Source organism: Diabrotica virgifera, chromosome 1 (assembly GCF_917563875.1).
Source record: "Diabrotica virgifera virgifera chromosome 1, PGI_DIABVI_V3a".
In the NCBI taxonomy this organism is placed as follows: Eukaryota; Metazoa; Arthropoda; class Insecta; order Coleoptera; family Chrysomelidae; genus Diabrotica; species Diabrotica virgifera.
The window spans coordinates 237,555,719-237,576,329 of record NC_065443.1 but is presented as its reverse complement, the minus strand read 5'-3'; the positions used below and the strand labels follow the sequence as shown (position 1 = coordinate 237,576,329).

The window sequence follows — 20,611 nt, the reverse complement described above, 5'->3', positions numbered from 1 at the left end:
TGTCTGCTCTGACCATTTAGAAAATCTGCATACTGATTATCCCTAGCATATTTTGGATATGTCATACAACGCACTCAGTCGAATAGAATATTGTCAGCATATTGTCAGTCAGACAGTGACAATCAGTGAAAATTTTAAAAATTTGACATGACATCGGGAATATTTTGAGTTGTTAATTAAATAATACTGATAGTGTATTTGACAAATAATCGATTTAAGACGTGAACTTAATAAAAAATTATTTATTGTTTATTATTTATGGAAGATTCAAAGCAGAGAATACACCAGGATATATTGAGTGATTTAAGTATTTTGTTGTTAAAGATGTTCAAAATTGTAAGCTTTTCATAGTAACAATATATTATTAAAAAACACTTATCACTGTTCCTCTTTTCTTGATTGATTATTAGTTTTTGTTGCACAGTAGATAAATTATTACAATCACTGAATACATAGTTAGTAAAAAAATATCATAATAATTAACTAAATTAATAATTAAGGCAAATAATTATACAAGTAACAGTTATCCAAGAACATTCAAAATCCATCTTTAAAGTTAATGATTACATTGTCAAGTAAAGTTTACATATCCATACCAGTGAGAATTTTACGACACGTAATTAGCCGTGTAAAGACAGAAAAAGTAGGGATAGCCGTAAAATATTTGCGAATTATGTACCGTTGGCCTTAACAAATTTAATCAACATATTTCTCACAAAAATGAAATTATTTTCGTTGCGCATATTACAAGTACTATGAATAAAAGAAGTTGTGCGGTGCGCTATTCGCTAGTTTGATAAAAGTGCTATAACTTTATAATCATTCGATTTAAAAACCTGAAACTTTTCAGAAAACTGTTCCAGATATTGTATTTAATGTAGGAAAAAAGGAAAGTGTTTTAAAGGAAAATTAAGAATAATATTTATAATAATAATACAATTTATTTTCCTTTAGCTTGACCTTTCAACTCATTTAAATGTGCACGAGTGGTTAATAAGTAATAACTTTTCGGATGTTAGCGAGCTGTCCCCAACTTCTACGGCAACTCAAGATCTCAGAGCTTTTTTTGTAGATGCATCTACGCTGTACGAGTCTTTACCCCAACTGGATACCAACTTGCAAAAATCGTCTTCGATTAAAGTGCTGCAACGTGGTAAAAACGCATTGAGGAAAGAACGAGATATTCAGATCAATGGTTTAACTGGAATATCAGGTAAATATTTTTGGGCATTTATTTAAACTTAAAGTCTGTCCTTACGGTCTGTCAGGTACATGGTTGAAGACTTTCGGTGTAATTTATGAATATTTAGCGTTTTGAAATGATATTAGTTCTACATCATCTGGACCATCTCAGAGTGGTTGGGGGTAGTTACCCCCTACGATAGGGGTTGATTAAGTAAACACTACTCACAGAATATTCATTTATTATCAACTTGGAGTACGACTGTAAAGAGTTGGTATGCTAATGTACGTTCACCCTCTGGTGTATCTCAATTATCAATGATGATTGATCACGCAATGAAATTAGAATGCCTCCCGATGTATAAAAGAGAAAGTGTTGATATTATTTATGCTGAGTCGGCTTTGACCATGAATTAGGAATATTTAATATTGAATCGCTGACACCGCAGGATTGACAACTAGTACACTTGTGTGGAGTAATCTAGGTCACGTAATATAAAGTTATTCTCGCCCACTCCAGCATTGTTGCCGGAGGTCGAGGGGGAGCCCCACGCACCATGCTGGGGCTCTGCGTCGGACTCCGATCACAAATCTTTATTCGAAAACTTTCTCGACATACCCACTGCGAGTAGTCGCCATGTCTTACCCCACCAAAGTACCTTTCCTACCACATATCCATTCCAAATCCCGCATGACAGGGGAGGCAGCAGTTACGCGGAAATTCCAGGTAGCCTGTGAATACAGACTGCCACTGCGTCCGGAGGCAACCGTGATAAAAAGCCTAGAGGAGTAAACCTCAATAAAATAATCCCCACAATCACGGTGGAAGGCATCGTGCCAAAGATATGAGAGATGCGAGGGTTAGAGCATCGCAAACGATCCCTTCGGGATACCTGGCGACCTCCCGAAGTAATACAGTCTTAGCGCGGTAAGGGCGCACTGCCGCGCCGGACATGTAACACGTCCCGACTCGTGGGACTTATATGGATACTACAAAAACAAAAAAAGAAATAGGAAAACAGGAAGATGACTACAGGCAAGTGAAAAAGGACGATGAATTAACCAAGAAACATGAGAATAGGGAAGAACGGCCGCAAGACGGCAGATCAGAAGAAGAGGAACAAAGAAGATTCGAAGAAGAAATGTTGGAGTGGCATAATAGGCAGCCAAAGATGAACAGGTCATGTACCCCAAAACACTCGACACTGGTAGGGGATGATATGGTAAAGGAAATCAACAAAGAAGAAGAGAAAGAAGAAGAAGATACAGGGGAGAATGATTCTTCAGTGCAAATAGAAGAAGAGGAAGAAACAGAAGCCAAAAGGGAAAAAGAAGAGCAAAGGAATGTACAGTGGCAAGACACAGAAGAGAGCGTCTTGTCGGCTCTTCTGTTCGATGAGGCGGATAAAGAAGAAATAAAACAAAATAAAAAAAGGAAAGGGGATAGCCTCGAAATAAATGAAAAATTCAAGAAAGAGAAGCGAGAAGAAAGCCTAACATATTCCGAGGAAACCGAAAATGAGAGGATCCAAAGAAAGCTAAAGGAGGTACTAGAAATCCTAAATGCTAATGGATCCATAGAAGGAGAAAAAAGGGCGAAAGCGAGAAAGTTAATAGGGGAAATAACAACTATACAAAACAAGACTAGCCAAACCCAAAATCAAACGACACAAAGGGAGGAGGAAGACACGAAATGCGAACAATGTAAAATCAAAATAAAACAGGAAAGACGGAAAAAAGAAACGGAAAAAATAATAAGAGTCCTAAACGAAGGAGGGAACATTAATCATTTTAGTCAAATATACAAAAAGAAATGGGAAGAAAAAGTATACGAAAAATCAAAATGGGAACAGGGAGGCCTACAAGACACGATAGAGAAAAAGGAATGTTTGATAGTAACGGATAACGATATAAGGTATAAGATATAACGATAACGATAGAGGGAGGGGTAGAAAGCGCCATACGCACAATCAGGGAAGATGTTTACGAAATTATTGAGGGTTGTAAAGAGGGAAGCATTGAATATATAGAAAATGTGAAAAAAAGTTCCATGGCCACCGGAAAAAGGCTGTGGTACACGTACGTAGCAAAAACTAGGAAGCAAGGTATGTATGAAATGGCCGAGAGGGCCATGAAGAAAATCAAAGAGAGGGAAGAACCGCCGGAAACAATTCGTGTAATCATAAATAATGAAATAAATAAGGAAAACGTGCGGAAAGCCTTAGAATTCGTGGGTCGGGGAGAAAATATAACGTGGGAAATCGTGATTAGAGGGAAAGAAATGAATAAAGGGGCTAGACAAGAACATGAAGAGGCCCTTCTAATCAAAACTGGAGGGAAGAAATATACCGACGTCTTGAAGGAAATGAACCAAAAGATCGATATAGGAAAAATTGGAATTAAAGTAGACAGGATGAAGAAGACAGACGGGGGGGAAATCCTCGTAAAATTAAAGGGGAAGGGAGCTGCTGAAAAGCTAAGAAAGGAAATGGATACTAGAATGTCCGGCATGAATATGGCAATTAGGAGAAAGGAGCATATTTTCACGATTACTAAACTGCACCCAGGGGTCACAGAAGAAATATTGCACGATGCCATTAAGGTCTATACGGGAATACCCAAAGAAGAGGTAAGTATAAAAATGCTAAAAACAAATGGACAAGGGAAGCAGGTTGCCACCATAGCCGTGCGCCCTACAAAAGCGCAGGAGCTACGCAAATATAATGCGATAGTGATAGGCTGGGTGTCATGCCCTATAATGGAAAGATACACCCCCACAAGGTGTTACAAGTGTCTTCACTATGGACACAACACCTACGAATGTAAGGGGGAGAGCAGGGTAGCGTGCTGCTACAACTGCTTTAAAACGGGACATACTGCGGTACAGTGTAGCAGTGCGTCATACTGTCTAACCTGTAAAGAAGAGGGACACAGGATGGACCGTATGCAATGCCCAGCCTATAGGGCGTGGGTGTACGGCAGGGGAAGAAATGGGGAACTCCAGAAAGGTGAGTAATAAAAATAAAAATAGAAAGAACAGTGAAAAGGTGAGAGGTTGCTTTCTGGAGAACGGGAGTGGGCCCCTATACAGTCCACCAGTGAAACAGGAAGCCACCTCTCACAGAGTTTCGCGAAGAATAGACTGTATTGAAAATCAAACACCCCATTATTTTATCTATACAAATTTTGTTTATATATTTCATTTATTTATTTTATTTATTTCATTTTATTTATTCTCTTTACCTATTTATATAATTTATTTATTGAATAATTTTATTTATACAAATTTTAACTATTTTACCAACTTATTTATTTTATTTATATATATATTTATTTATTTTTTTTAGTTTGTAATAATTTTAATTCAGTAGAAAGACGCGAATCCGTTGCAGAAACGACCTCAGGGAACTGAACCAAAGTGGACCTCAAGGATCAACCTGGTATACGGATTTTGCAGGTAAACGTGGGCAGGGCGCGTCGAGCGCACGACCTTGTCCTCGCAAAAGCCTGCAAGCTAGACATAGACCTGCTCATCGTCCCCGAACCAAACATAAAGATTGCGTCGGGCGGTGGTTGGGTTCAAGACAATGGAAAGAACGTGACGGTGTTCATTAGAAATAGGGATGTGGGAGTGCAGAGCATTGTCAGGGGGGGGGGGGAATCATATCCTCATCAGGTTGTAGGGTTTCAGCCTCCTGGCATGCTACATATCTCCGAACATCCCTATGATGAGATACGAAGCCATCGTTGATGAAATAATGAGCACCGCCATAAGCGAAAAAGAAATATTGATCGCCGGGGACATTAATGCGAAGTCCAGATTATGGGGTTCCCTCATAAACGACAAAAAGGGGGAACTATGGAATGAATTGATAGCCCAGGCTGACCTCCAAGTATTAAACAACGACAAGCCTACATTCGTAAGGGGGGCCAGCCAATCACATATTGACGTCACGTTGGCAAGCGAAGGGCTATCCAGAAAGGTGCACGGATGGGACGTCCTCGACGATCAATTATTTACCTACCACCGTTACATACAATATGAGATAAAGTTTAAAGGGGGATTACAACGGACGATAGGTCACACAGAATCATACTTCAATAAAAGCAAGTACCTATCGGAGGTCAGAAAAATAAACGAAGAAGAGATTTCTGACCTTGACCAACTGAGAAGAGCTTTACAAAATGCAGCAAAGTTGGCCACCGTTAAGAAGAAAAATGATAAAAAATCCCCCCACTGGTGGACGGATGAAATAGAAGGTTTACGGGAGAGATGCCTCAGAGCTCGAAGGAATTACACGAGAAGCCAGGGCAACCTTGAGCTCAAAGAAATATATAAAGACTTAAAGAAAACATTAAATAATAAAATAAAACGAGAGAAAAAGGAAAAGCACTGGACGAGGATATATGGGGCGACGCATACAGGATTACAATGAAAACCTTGAAGATAATGGCCCCATATAGACTCGACGAAGACCAGCGGATGAAATCAGCTGAGCTCCTCTTCCCCACTACGGAACCACAGAATTTTATTAAGGTATTTCCTACCATGGTCGAGGAGTTCACGGAAGAGGAAATAAAAACCGCTGGTCAGGAAATGAAGACAGGGAAAGCTCCCGGCCCTGACGGGCTGCCACCAGAGGCAATAAAGGTTATAGCAACAGAGAAACCAGGTTTGATCAGAAAAATATGTAATGAGCTACTGCAGAAACAAGAGTTTCCCAGGGACTTAAAGGAAGCGAACTTGGTTCTACTCCTAAAGCCTGGGAAACCCCCTGATTCACCAACTTCTTATCGGCCAATATGCCTCCTGGACTGCCTTGGTAAATTCTATGAAGGACTTGTCAAGAGGAGGCTGGAGGGCATGTTGGAAGATGAGAGAGTTTTATCTAGTCAACAATATGGATTTAGAAAAGGTAGATCTACAGTCGATGCCGCTACCTGGATAAGGGATGCGGCTAAGACAAGCAAGAAAAGATGGGTGGTCCTTGTTCTGTTGGACATAAAAAACGCTTTTAATTCAGCAAACTGGGGCCTCATAGTGAACCGAATAGGCGAATGTGGGGCTCCGGCATATTTGTCCAACATAATTAAGGACTATCTATCTGAGAGATCCGTATGCATATCGAAGAAGAAAAAGAAACAAATGACCGCGGGAGTACCCCAGGGGTCAGTCCTGGGACCCTTACTTTGGAATATATTATATAACGGGGTACTAGAAATTCACAAGAGAACAGGAGTTAGAGCGATAGCATACGCGGACGATCTAGCCTTACTGGTGGAAGATGATATGAGTCGGGGTATAACGGAAAAAGTAAATAAAGCGATAGAAAATACCGCGGCGTGGATAGAGAAAAACGATTTAAGGTTAGCAGTAGAAAAGACAGAAATAATAATCTTGAGGGGACCAAGAAAAAGAGATGATACAGTTTTCAGATATCAAGGCTCCGAAATAAGACCCCAACGGACAGTAAGGTATTTAGGCATAACTTTGGACGAGAGATTGACATTTGGACAACATGTGATAGAAGCATGTCGAAAGGCGGAGGAGAGGACCTCAACGCTGAATAAACTAATGCCAAATATAGGGGGGCCCGGATCCCAGAAGAGGCTCATGATGTTACAATCAATATTATCCATAATATTATACGGGGCCCCAGTGTGGCATGAGGTCCTCCGGATGAAAAAGTATAAAGACATGCTTCTGAAGGCTCAAAGGAAACCCCTGATCAGAGTGTGCAGCGCGTACAGGACTGTATCAACCATTGCTTTACAGGTAGTGGCTGGTTCTCTGCCGGTGCACATCCTGGCCAGGGAGAGAGTCCAAATGTACCGAAGGGGCAACGGGGCGATAGGTTCAGGACCACTGGAGAGAGCTAGAAGTTTAGAGACGTGGCAGAGGGAATGGGCAGCCGAAGTCGGAAGGGCCGCCTGGACGAGATCCCTGATCCCGGATGTAGTGAGGTGGTACGGATGTCGGCATCGGCGCGTCAACTACTACTTTACACAGTTTCTGACGGGGCATGGATCGTTTCGACAATATATCCACCGTATTGGGAAAACTAGGGACGATCTATGTCCCGAGTGTGGTGTGGTGGATGACGCGCGGCATGTCGTGTTCGAAATGATTGGAGAAGCTTATTGAAGGAGGCCAAGGCTCGATTTGGGCTGTAGTGCCATTGGATGGGATGGATGTCGTGTTCGTATGCCCTGCCTATCGCGCGGGGCGTACCGAACTGCAGCTGGGCCTGGGATCTCCACTAGGCGAGCCTCATGAGCTGATCTATAGAGCTATCGACAGCAAACGAGACTTTGAGCTGATCATTGCCTTCGTCACAAAGACAATAAAGCACAAAGAGGAAAAAGAGAGGCGGCTGCAAGCGGGATGACCGCTTTATATTTATTTTCTTAAAATGTGTTTGTGTTGTGATCGGGCAACCAGCGGGGGGCGGACCCTTTACATCCAAACCACGCTGACTGCCCATTTTTATTTTTATTTTTTTTTATTTACTTATTTTAATTTTTCGTATTTTTAGTTATTCATTTTATCGTATTTTATTTATTTACCTCTTTAATTTTATTTACATAAGTTAATATTTCTTTCCAACAATTTTTTATTTTCGGTTTTTCCTGTCTATGTGTTCTATCTTTTCTTTCTTCACTGTCCTTTCTTTTTTCTTTCCTTTTTCGTTATTTTTTTTTCTCTTTCTTTTCTCTTCTCTCATTGTATCTCTGCTCTTTTCTTCTCTTTTTCACTCTCGTTTCCTCCTTTGTGTTATGTCTTGTATCGTTTTCTGAGACAGTCAGTGTGGAAGGACCTTTTACATCCGACCTGCACAGACTGTCCCATTTTAATTTCCGAATTGAATGGGTGGATGAGTAAGCTTACATAGATGAAAGTGTGAATGATTGGAGTTGAATGAGAGAAAGTATGAAGGAGCGGACGAGAAAGAGTGCATAGATGAAAGTATGAACGACTGGAGTTGCTCGTAACTGCCAACTGACATCTTCTGGCTGTTTTCATCCGGGATTGGGGGCCTCCTTGTCGCCCTACCTGCGCACGGGTTGCGCCAGACGGTCGCCTCGCTGACTGGCCTGGTGCGGGGCGTGGGCGGGGGGTCGGCCCGGGGGCCAACTGATTCGTGGAATGCACGCTAGGAGTGCTGGAAGGGAGATATGAGTAAGCTCGACGGGTCAGATATGCTCGCTAAGAGCGGTCCCAGACCCGTCGGCTGGAGAAAAGAGGGGGTGGGTTTAGTCGGTAGGCGGCCCGTGATACAGATAGGACGGACCGAATCCGACACACCTGGGACACCTTCCCAGACGGTCTTGAGAAGATTCCCACCTCCCGAAAAAAAAAAAAAAAGGTCACGTAATATGTATAATAAACAAACGTGTGTTTGTTTACCAAGGACATTTAAATTTTAAAAGAGTGTGTCTTGCTCCTAATTAGATGCTTAATAATCGATGCTGTGAATCCCAATACAAAATCAAGATTTAAGAGAAATAGGTGAACTGTAATAATACCAGAAATTCAACCAATAGAATTATATACAACAAATTAATGGATTAGTCGCAGACAAATTCTAGTTGATGGTATTCACAAAGTTGGGTAGATAATGATCGTAAAAATAAACTGAAAAAAAAACGAATTTTTAGTTTTTAGTCGTAACCCATATCCAGATGGGGAGCTTCAATTGTATGGAGTATAGGTGGAAAAAATTCACAAAATCACATATTTGGGAACTGTTATAACTGACCAACTAGATCCAGACATAGAAACAAAACGCAGATTAGCAGTGACTAAAACTGCTGTTATGAAAATGAAGATGTTTCTTTTCAATAATTTAGTTTATAACTAAGACAAAGAATGATTAAGTGCTATGTTTATGTACTTTTATTTGGTGCAGAAGTATGGACGCTAAAAGTATCATTCATGAAGAGAAGTGAAGCATTGGAAATGTGGATTCATCGACTAATGCTTAAGATTCCTTGAACAGCAAGAAATACTAATGAGGAAGTACTAGGGAGGGCCAACAAAGATACAGAAGTACTAAGGACTGTTAAACCGGTTAATGTCATATCTAGGGCATATAGTGATGGCAAATCGATGCAATACCTATTACTACAACGGGTCTAGGACGTTTCATCGCCACCGTTTCGATGCCGCCAGTTCGATGCCGATGCCGGCCGATTCATCGCCAGTCAATTAATCGCTATCTGATGTATTTCTGAATTTTCGACAGTTACAATTATTAGTTATTTTTAGTATTAATTAGGAATTCTAGGAAATGCGAGATATGACGGCGATGAAATGGACTGGCGATGAACCGGCGGCATCGAAACGGCCGGCGATGAACCGGCGGCATCGAAACGTCCCATTCCGACTACAACTGATCTTTAAAGGCAAAATATAGGGCTGTAGAAGTGTAGGAAGAAAACAGTAGGTTTCTTGGTTAAAAATATTTGTAAATTGGTTCAGATATCAAATGCAGGACAATTAGTCCATGTTGCAGATGAACGAGAAGCCCTTGCAATGGTGATCTCCTACGTCTGATTCCATGTGATCACAATATACTTTTTTATTATTAAAACGTTTTTATATACTTGGCTTAGTTGTTGTCACGGTCTCCGCAAATTTTGTAATCCATTTTAAAATTAGTTCTAGGCTACCTAGACACCTGAAATTTTCAGAACAGCTCAGAACTTGCTAACAATGCAATATTTAACTGCTCTTATACAGGGTGATTGATTAGTGGGGTAAAGCTCCGTAGATTCGTTATAGTAATGGATAGCGATAAAATGTAATAACAAAAATTGTAGCCAACTTTGAACTTCACATTACAAAATTAGTTAGAATGTTACAGGGTGTTCGATAACATAGTGACAGATCAAAGTTATGTTTTTTTAAATGGAACACCCTGTATTGTATTTTATATTCAAAATCTTCTTAACTTCTCCATTACAAAATATAAAGGTTTTGTATGTTATACAGGATATTTACAAAGTTATAACCAATTTTATAGGAAAATTGTAACAAATTTAACTGCCTGTATAAATAAAAATAAGCACAACGGCAATGGTTTATTAATACCACATTTTTTTATTTATTGTTAAAATTTTCAAAAATAATTAATATTGCTAATTTTCTTTATATTAAAAACAGGGTGAGTCAAAACGCAAGTACATTATTTTCTCAGTAATTTTAAATGTATAAACACCCTGTATTTTATATCACATTACCTATGTCTAAATTTATTAGTTTTCGAGATATTTTCATTTTTCAGACCAAATTATTAATTACGGGTCTAAATCTATCCAAATTTTAGGCAAGTCATGACTGAATTGTCTAAAACTGACAATTTACGATCACTGATTATCAATCTGTAATCAAAGTTGGTTACAATTTTTGTTATTAACTTTTATTGCCATCTATTACTATAACGGGTCTACGGAGCTTTACCCCATTAATCAATCACCCTGTATGGATAAATCGACTTTTTTTATCTCAAACTATTTTAAAAATGTAACTAATGCAATAATATTTTAAAGTACGTTAATAAATCGATATCTACAAATTGATGGTGGATCAGTGGCATTAGATTGCAGATCGAGAGTTCCCTAGTTCGAACACGGATGTTGCGTATCTTTTTTTATTTTTTTTAATAAATAAATAAAAGTTGATATACTTGAAATTCATAATATATAAGTTAATTATTATATATACCATTTTAAACAACCGTGGTATTATAAAAAGTACTTTTTTATACTAGTGTAATTTTTGTAATTTTAATTTTAACAGTTAATACACCTACTAAAAATTCATATTTTATTCTTTCGAAACATGTTGTGTCCTTTATATAACAAAACCGTGTTATTATATAAAGTACTTTTTTATTATAGTGTAATTTTTGGAATTTTAAGCATTTTATATCGTCAAATTATTTTATATTCTCTCCTATAAATAATAAAAACGTTTCATTATAAAAATAGTTATTTATGAAACAGTTCGTGAAGTATGCTTTTTGCGTACGCACGCGATTTTTAGAGCACGAGCGACAACGGATCTAGTGCTATACATCGCGTAAGTTCGCAAAAAGTACTTTACGCACAGTTTCATACAATATTTTATCTACGATAAACAAATAAAAAACTGTAACTCTTCGTCACTGGAATTCATTTCTATTCTAAAATTTTTAGGACTTTGACATTTAAAAATCCTAACTACTTTCAAACCACAAAACTGTCAAAAATTTTGTTGTAAGTCATTGCTCATATTGTCATCACCATGACAACGCGAAAGTTAAGGATATTTGATTATATGAAAGTGTGCCATAAAACCGATTGAAAGTGTGCGAAAAAGTAAATCCCATTTAAAATACTTTCTACTATTGTTACTTCACGCACACTTTAAACCCTTCACGCACTGCTATCTATAATGACAGTTTTCACAAACTAAAAACTTATACATAATATGACATAGAGTAGATAAAAGTTCTTTTTTATGAAAGTGTAATTATTTATTACCAGATAAATTTTTACTTGTAAAATATTTATAATCCTTATATTTCTAGAGGAAACAACCAGAAAACTAAATAAAACACCTGCAAAGAAGAATATAGTAATTTACGAAAACGAATCTGGCATAACTAATACTGGCGTTACAGTTTTAAATAATTTAGTTTTGGAGTTGAAGAAATATGACATACTGGAAGGACTAGATATTGATGATAGAGTAAGTTAGCATAAATATGTGGGGCCTCCGAAAATAAACTAATCCATCCTCACCTATATTTGAATCGTGTATTTCAGAAAGGGGTCAAGTCACAAAAACCTGCTTTTGAGAAAAACAAAAAAAACGTGTTTACATTCAACAAATATTTTATTTATATAAAATAAAAATTCTCACTAATAACCTGTAGTGTTTGTCAAAAAGTATTGTATTTTTCAAAAATTTACATTTTTAATTTGTTTAAAAAAAAATAAATAATTTTTTGCACTTGGCTCCTTTCTGAAATAAAGTTGGTGTTTACATTCAACAAAAATTTTATTTATATAAAATAAGAATTCTCACTAATAACCTGTAGTGTTTGTCAAAAAGTATTTAGTCGAGGAAATGAAGCATTTTGACTCGCAATTTTTTCGTCCAGCATGGATTTACTTGAAATTTTCACAGAAGGTAGGGCACAGTCCAAGGATCATTTTCTATATCATGCTGCTGTACGCTAAAACCTTGGGGGTAGTTGCCACCCCATCTCGGGGGTGGGAATTTTTTATTACATTTTAACCATGTAAATCGATGTAAAAAGTAATTTTAAGAAAAAAATGTTTTTTACATTTTCTTCGTAAAACTAACATTTTTCGAGTTATTCGTGGTTGAAAGTAACAGTTTTACGACGGAAAAATCGACTTTTTTAGAGGGTTTTTGAGAATAACTCGAAAAGTATGCATTTAATCAAAAAAATTGTAGATATCAAAATTGTATCTTTTAGTAAAACAAACGAAACTGTTTTCTATAATATTTTTACGACCAATACAAACCGAGATACGGCATGTTAAAGGTTAGCTTTTTTCGTCAAATGCATAATTTGAAATAATCAAAGCCAAATAACGGGAAAACTTTGCATTTTCCAGGAAAACTTGCCTAATGCTTTTTCAAGCATACAATAAGATCTTTCAAAAAAAATAATAAAAAGTTTCTAGCATAATAATTGAGTAACTTATGATCAAAAAAATGTCGGTACCTATTTTTCTATACGAAAAAAACAGTGAGAACAACCCCCTAACTACCCTTGTAACTAAAAATTGGTCTTTGCCTTTCTGTAATTCCTTTCATATTTATATTATCAATATAGCCAAGAAGTTTGACCTATTTAAAAGGCCTAATTTTAGAAAAATTGGAGTTTAAAGAAAAATTGATTTTTTGCAATTTTGCATTTTTTATCATTTTCTTCAAAAAATCTCCGAAAATACTGGAGATACGAAAAAAACGATAGATTACTAAATTGTAGCTTTTTTGACAGTTAAAACTTACCTATGCATAGATTTTCATTAAAGTGAACAGTTAGCAAGATATAGCTGTTTAAAACATCTATTTACGAGCAAACATCCCCTCATTCGAGCCTTTTAAACCCACCTCAATTAAAAATTAAGGGGTTCTACGGAATTTAATTTACACAGTCTAATTACTCTTTAAAAATCCTATAAAACTATTATTGAAAAAACTTTTTATCGCCAAAAATGAAGGAGCTATCTTTATAAAACTAATTTTTTTTTTTCGAAAAATCCGAATAGTCCCCTTATAGAGCATTTTCAATGTACCTGTATAATACCACAGAGCCGGTTCGTATACTGGATGATTAAAAAACTATTTGTATGTGTATTTTTATATATTTGTAAATTCGTAAATTTTTGTGTAAATAAATGTTTTTTAATTCTTTAATTCTACTTTTTTTTCTGTATAGATCTATTAAATTGTCTACTTATTAAAATTGCAATGTTATTAAGGGTGGTTTTTAAGGGTTAAAATATTATTATATTATATCCTAAAGCATACAACAATCATTATTTAACCAGTCAAAACCAAATTTTACCTATATTAAAGTTTACAATGTTTTTATATATTTTTTGACAATAAGGGTAGTTTACACCCCTAAAAATAATCAATGCCCTTGAGTATGATATAGAATACGAAGTACAGGGTAAGATTATTCTAACACCAAATTTTTATGTAAATTGATGCAACGCGAAATTATTCTTTTAGGATAAGTAAACTTTTCATATATAGCTCCAACAAGGGTGGTTTTAAGGGTTGAAATATTGTGATATTATATCTTAAAGCACAAAACAATCATTATGTAACTAATAAGAAGCAAATGTTGACAATATTAAAGTTTAAAATGTTATTTTATAATTTTTTACAATTAGGGGTGGTTTCACCCTTAAAAAACCAATAGCGTACAACGGCTCAATATAGAAAATGAACTAGAGGGTGCAATGAGCCTAATCCCAAATTTTTGTACAAATCGATGCTGGACGAAAAAATTGCGAGGTTTTGCTATTTTTCCAGCTTCATTTCCTCGACTAATTGTATTTTTCAAAAATTTATCTTGTTAATTTGTTTAAGAAAAAAAAAATAATTTTTTGCACTTGGCCCCTTTCTGAAATAAAGTTGGTGGTTACACAATTTTTAAGTGCTAGTGACGTTGTTTGGCCCCTTTCTGCACTAAACGCTAATTTCTCTGCGCTGCCAAGGCAACATTATGGCAGCAATTGATTCCTTTCTGCAATAAAAGCTGTATTTACGTTTAAATTAAAAAATTCCACCAAAAACTCATTTTGTCAAAATTAGTCACTTGACCCCTTTCTGAAATAAACGATTCATTTATTTTCAAGTCTATGTCTAATGTCTATCTCTTCTGCTATTGCCATCATCTTAGCCTACTTTCAATTCAAAATATTCTCTCTTATATTAACTTATAGTTCCTTTTCCGTTGACTCAATAATTACAATGTCATACGCATAGGCAGATTCTGAGATGTATTCCATCAGTAAATGTCTATTTTCCACATCTTACACTGCCTATATTATTCCTGAATATTATGAATAGTGCAGTACTTAGGGCTCCACTTGTCACATACTTTATTTCTGGAATAGTTTTGAGTTCATATTCTGTAACAATAATATTTTCTTCTTTTAGAATTATTTTTGTCCTGTTGTTGACATTGATAAAATATTCAATAAAATGAAGCATGAAGGATATGTATATGTTAATGAAGTTGTGAGAGATCTTAGATATCTTATTAACTATTATATTAGCTTTGCTGAGGTAAGTAGCAACCAATAGTAATTTAAAATTATGTTTATATTTTGTTATTATTCATGTGGGCCCGCTATGTGTGCCCATGTGTCTAGGCTAGCGGTTCTCAAACTTTTTTAGTCGTTGTAGGACTAAAAATATTTTGAGGCACACCAACCCTTGAAGCGATTTGGGAAACGACAATAAATGAAAAAATACAATTCTGAGGCTCATTTGATTTCAATATAAACTTTATTTCAGATCAATAAAATACAGTAGGTATATTTGATATTCAAATATCCTTACCTAATGTGATGAATGAAACTGTTTCGATGATGTTTGGGAATCTTTGTAAGTTTGACCCTCAAATCCCTTGATGCTTGAAGTTTGCTTCTGTAATTGTTTTTTAATGTAAGCATATACGGAGAAAGAAGACTCACAGAGATAAGTCGATGTGAAACACAAGTTTTTTCACTGCAACCATATCAACAACATTATTTTCTGAATATACCTGCATCCAGAACTATTCTTGGCTTCCTTCACGGTATTTAAGTTTTAAACTGCTATCTTCGCTGATCTCAAGCAGATTTTGAAAAACTTCATTTGTCATTCCGACAGGTTTATCTTGGGGTTTTCCAGCTTTTGCAATGTGCAAACCAACAGTAAATGATGCTTCAGTGGCATTTTCATTTTCATTTTTGCAGACTCTTTCCATCATGCATGACCCTGCCTGAAGAGATGAAGCATGCCGTTTGAAGGTTTCTTCGGCCTTATCGGCTAAACCATGATTATTACTTTCCAAATGTCTTTTTAATTTAGATGGAACCAAGCACCCATTAGCAACAATTTTGTGACAATTAACGCATTGACCTTCTGGTGCCTGTTCGTTGCCAACTTAAATAAAGCTATATAACGTGAGATAGCTAGGATCATACCTTCTTATTTTTTCCCGAATTGAGGGAGAACAACTTGGATGAGCTGGACTCGAATGGACCTCGTGGACACTTGCATCTTCTCCATCTCTGCTAGTTGTCACTGAATCAGTTGATTCAGATGCTTCAGTGACTTACCTACATTTCCTTTTCAAAGCCAATTTTCCATTATTCTGGAATGAAAAAACTGTCCCAAATAAAAGAGATCAAAACATTTCCAAAAATGAAAGGTATCTTCCAACCGTAATAATGCAAGACATATTTTATGGCAAAAATAGCAACAAAGGTACATAATATTATACATATTAATTCCAATGAATATAATTACTTAAGTCGTCACTTTTTTTCTGCAGTCATATCTAAAACTTCCACTTTGAAATCTAACTCTAATTTTTACAAAACTCACTTATCGGCTGCAAGAATTAAACTGTGGAATGAATGCAGGTATCAGTCGCGTCGCACGTAGGTCGAATTCGGCTGTTTGTGGCGCAGCGGCCGGTTGTTCGACTTTTCTTAAATGTTCCACGTCACCCTTGGCAAATGCTTGAGGCGCCCCAGGGTGCCGCGTCACCCACTTTGAGAACCTCTGGTCTAGGCTATCCTTTTTGTTAGGCCGTATTCACATATATATTCTTTTTTGTTATTGGCACTACCAATGCCACTAAGGCAGTCTGGGTGCATCTATAAGCTTTACGCAGTGCTAATATTGCGTCTAACTGGAATTGATACTCTTCTCCAGTCGCCTTTGCGGGTTTCCTTAAAGTCTCGAATTTCCACATGTGGGTGTATGTGAATTTTGTTTTTATTGCAAGGTTAACCAATAAACCATATAGGCTTGTTTTAAAAGGAGGGACAACAAAATTTAATCGAGTTATTAAGAGGATGTAAAAGAGGCTCTTTCCTTAGCATTTTAGGATATTCTTCTTTGGGATTCCTATCGATAACTTTATTTTAACTTTATTACCGAAATATTCATTTAGTGGGTCAAAAGAAGACAACATGTCTATCTTGTCTCTACAACTAAACAATTTTTTAGTATCATAGTTTGTTTTAAAATTGCTTTGTATAATCAAGTATATTCAAATGGGAAATAAGCCACAATTTTACCTAAAAATGATTTTATTAACGTTTCGACGCCCAAGTCGAATTTAATACTAAATAAACAAAAATGTTGTTGCTTAGTAAAAAATTCTTCTAATAATTTATTTAATCTGACTCATTTATATCGGCAATTCAGACACGTATTATACATTTTAAAGTAGACAACTTTAAAATGATATTGCCAATATTGATGAGTTGCGTTCCTGGGACGACATTACTAAAAGATAGTTCATTCGATTACATGAAATCAATCCCAACTCAAGAATATCCGCCACAAAAAATCATAGCATGTGATCTGTCTTTAAAAAGACAACCAAATGCAACGGTGGCGGGGAAATTCTCGCGTTAGAGATTCCATAGTAAATCACGAGGGAAAACCAGGAAAAACCTCGTGATACTATCCCGACATCGTAAGTATTTGGGTTTACATTTAGTTTACTCTCAAAACTAATACCGAATTCTGACTTGATATTTTAAATTTTAAATAATACTAAAATACTCAATGTACTAACTCGATATGTTACTGATTTACTAATTGTGGTATTTTCTTTCTATTGACTTCCTCTTTTAATATGGGTAACCACATCCTACTGCATTCTACCGAGGAATTTGCGACACAATTGGTTTCATTTAGCATAATTAGAGCCGCTTCTTTGATTTTTCTCTTTTTACTATCTGCTTCTTTTAGGACTATACTTGAATCTCTCCACTGAACTCTATGTTCATTATCCCATGCGTGTTGACATATTTGAGATCTATCAAATTCTCTATTTTTTATATAAGACTGATGTTCATTTACTCTAACGTCTAATGGTCTTGACGTTTCACCTATATAAAATTGTTCGCATTCACAAGGTATTTTATAAATACAATTCTTTGTTCTTTCTTGTTCACTGTTAGGTTTAGTTTTAGATAGAATAGATCTCAATGTGTTTGTTGTTTTGAATGTTGTTGATATGTTGAATTTATTTCCTATTGTTTTAAGTTTCTCGGATAGTCCTTTTACATATGGTATTGATATTTTCCTCGTATTATTTCTTGTGAATGTTGTAGGATCCCGTTCTAAGTTGTTCTGTCCCATTCGATCCAATCTTGACAATTCCTTATTTATAAACGATATGGGATAATCATTTTTTAATAAAACAGATGTTAACAATTGTTTTTCTTCAAAAAATGAATTTTCGTTAGAACAAGTAATAGTCTCTTATTCAGTATCCTTCTTTGAGACCAAATAATACCAAAAAAAAAATAATACGAGGAAAATATCAATACCATATGTAAAAGGACTATCCGAGAAACTTAAAACAATAGGAAATAAATTCAACATATCAACAACATTCAAAACAACAAACACATTGAGATCTATTCTATCTAAAACTAAACCTAACAGTGAACAAGAAAGAACAAAGAATTGTATATATAAAATACCTTGTGAATGCGAACAATTTTATATAGGTGAAACGTCAAGACCATTAGACGTTAGAGTAAATGAACATCAGTCTTATATAAAAAATAGAGAATTTGATAGATCTCAAATATGTCAACACGCATGGGATAATGAACATAGAGTTCAGTGGAGAGATTCAAGTAAAGTCCTAAAAGAAGCAGATAGTAAAAAGAGAAAAATCAAAGAAGCGGCTCTAATTATGCTAAATGAAACAAATTGTGTCGCAAATTCCTCGGTAGAATGCAGTAGGATGTGGTTACACATATTAAAGGAGGAAGTCAATAGAAAGAAAATACCACAATTAGTAAATCAGTAACATATCGAGTTAGTACATTGAGTATTTTAGTATTATTTAAAATTTAAAATATCAAGTCAGAATTCGGTATTAGTTTTGAGAGTAAACTAAATGTAAACCCAAATACTTACGATGTCGGGATAGTATCACGAGGTTTTTCCTGGTTTTCCCTCGTGATTTACTATGGAATCTCTAACGCGAGAATTTCCCTGCCACCGTTGCATTTGGTTGTCTTTTTAAAGACAGATCACATGCTATGATTTTTTGTGGCGGATATTCTTGAGTTGGGATTGATTTCATGTAATCGAATGAACTATCTTTTAGTAAAGTCGTCCCAGGAACGCAACTCATCAATATTGGCAATATCATTTTAAAGTTGTCTACTTTAAAATGTATAATACGTGTCTGAATTGCCGATATAAATGAGTCAGATTAAATAAATTATTAGAAGAATTTTTTACTAAGCAACAAAATTTTTGTTTATTTAGTATTATTTTGTATTTTGACAACGACACCCGACTTGGGCGTCGAAACGTTAATAAAATCATTTTTAGGTAAAATTGTGGCTTATTTCCCATTTGAATATACTTGATTATAAAAATGCCACAAGAAAATAGCTTCAGAACAACATTGCTTTGTATAAGTATAAGACCCTTCTATAAAATATTTTACAGTAAATATGGAGTAGAAGTCGGAGCCGCATGATATTCTGGTCCGGTGGGTCCATCCCATCTAGATCTATCGGTGTAAATATGAATCCCGTTTTTTGATGTTTTTCAATTTGTCTTTCAGTAATTTTTAAGATATTTAAAACTGAACCTTTGTATTCTTAAGAAAAATAATAATTTATTTTAGAATTAGTGACTATTACTTGGACTGGTAAATGATAAGCATTTGTTATTGCTAACAACATAAGAAAAACGAATCATTATGACAAAGAGTGTTCCTAAATGTCAAACTGCTTTCTGTCCTTATTTGTATACACAGACTGACGCAAATGTTTTTCTTATAACTGTGATTTAAACTATTGTTACTGTTTCAGAAGTTTGCCAATGTAGATAACAAAAAGAAAGAACTAGTGACGTTTATAACCAATATGTTTTCGTTAAAGCTTCGCGATACTCTCGAAGAACAATTTATGGACTATGACTTTAGTGACATAACAGGAGATATTTTACAATATGTCGGACCGTTAAAACTTAAAACTATCAAATTTAAGGACGAGGATCAAGTTTATAAGTAAAGTATAAATCCTGATAGGTACAAAATAAATACCTGATAGTTCCAAAATATTAAATTTTACTTTTAAATTGTTGTATTTGATAAGAGTTGCACAACATTTTTGAGTTTCCCTAAAAATTGTTTTCTGTTGTTTGTTAAAAAATAAAAGTATTTCTAGTTATAATTTAAGATTTAAAAATTATTGTATTAAAAAATGTAAAATAAATTGTTGCTTAAGTATATTTTTCAGTTTTTTCTATTCAAAAAATTAATTCGTCTTAAGTTTTGCATCCGAGGTTTTGCTCCCTAAAGTGACCTTAAAGAAACTTACGTAAGAGGATGATGGTCACCTCTGAACGAATTGAAATACACTAAGCATCAAAATTAACGCACCACTTTAAAAATGGGACATTTTTTATGTCTCTTATTTTTTAAACCTCTTGTCCGATTTTAGTGACTTCTTTAGCATTTTATAGCTTTATTCTTCAAGAATATCAGTGTAATAATATTATTCCTAAACAGGTAAGTGCCATTGTATACCGGGTGTAACAATGATATTGTGTTTTTTTTTCTCAAAGTTTCGAACATCCTGTGGAATATTCTAGCGAATATAAAATATTCAAATTAAAACTCGA

The 20,611-nt window shown here is 35.4% G+C and overlaps 1 protein-coding gene across 1 annotated transcript in view; it reads left to right on the top strand.

Annotated features, from left to right (window-relative positions):
• Positions 1-20,133, top strand: part of LOC114328165 (uncharacterized) — a 106,927-nt gene extending 86,794 nt beyond the window's left edge. The window contains exons 7-10 of the mRNA XM_028276947.2: positions 955-1,213; positions 11,757-11,917; positions 14,882-15,010; positions 19,798-20,133. Of these exons, the coding sequence (XP_028132748.2) occupies positions 955-1,213; positions 11,757-11,917; positions 14,882-15,010; positions 19,798-19,998 (750 nt within the window). The 3' untranslated portion in view covers positions 19,999-20,133. The remainder of the gene's footprint in view (positions 1-954; positions 1,214-11,756; positions 11,918-14,881; positions 15,011-19,797) is intronic.
• The last annotated feature ends 478 nt before the right edge of the window (positions 20,134-20,611 follow it).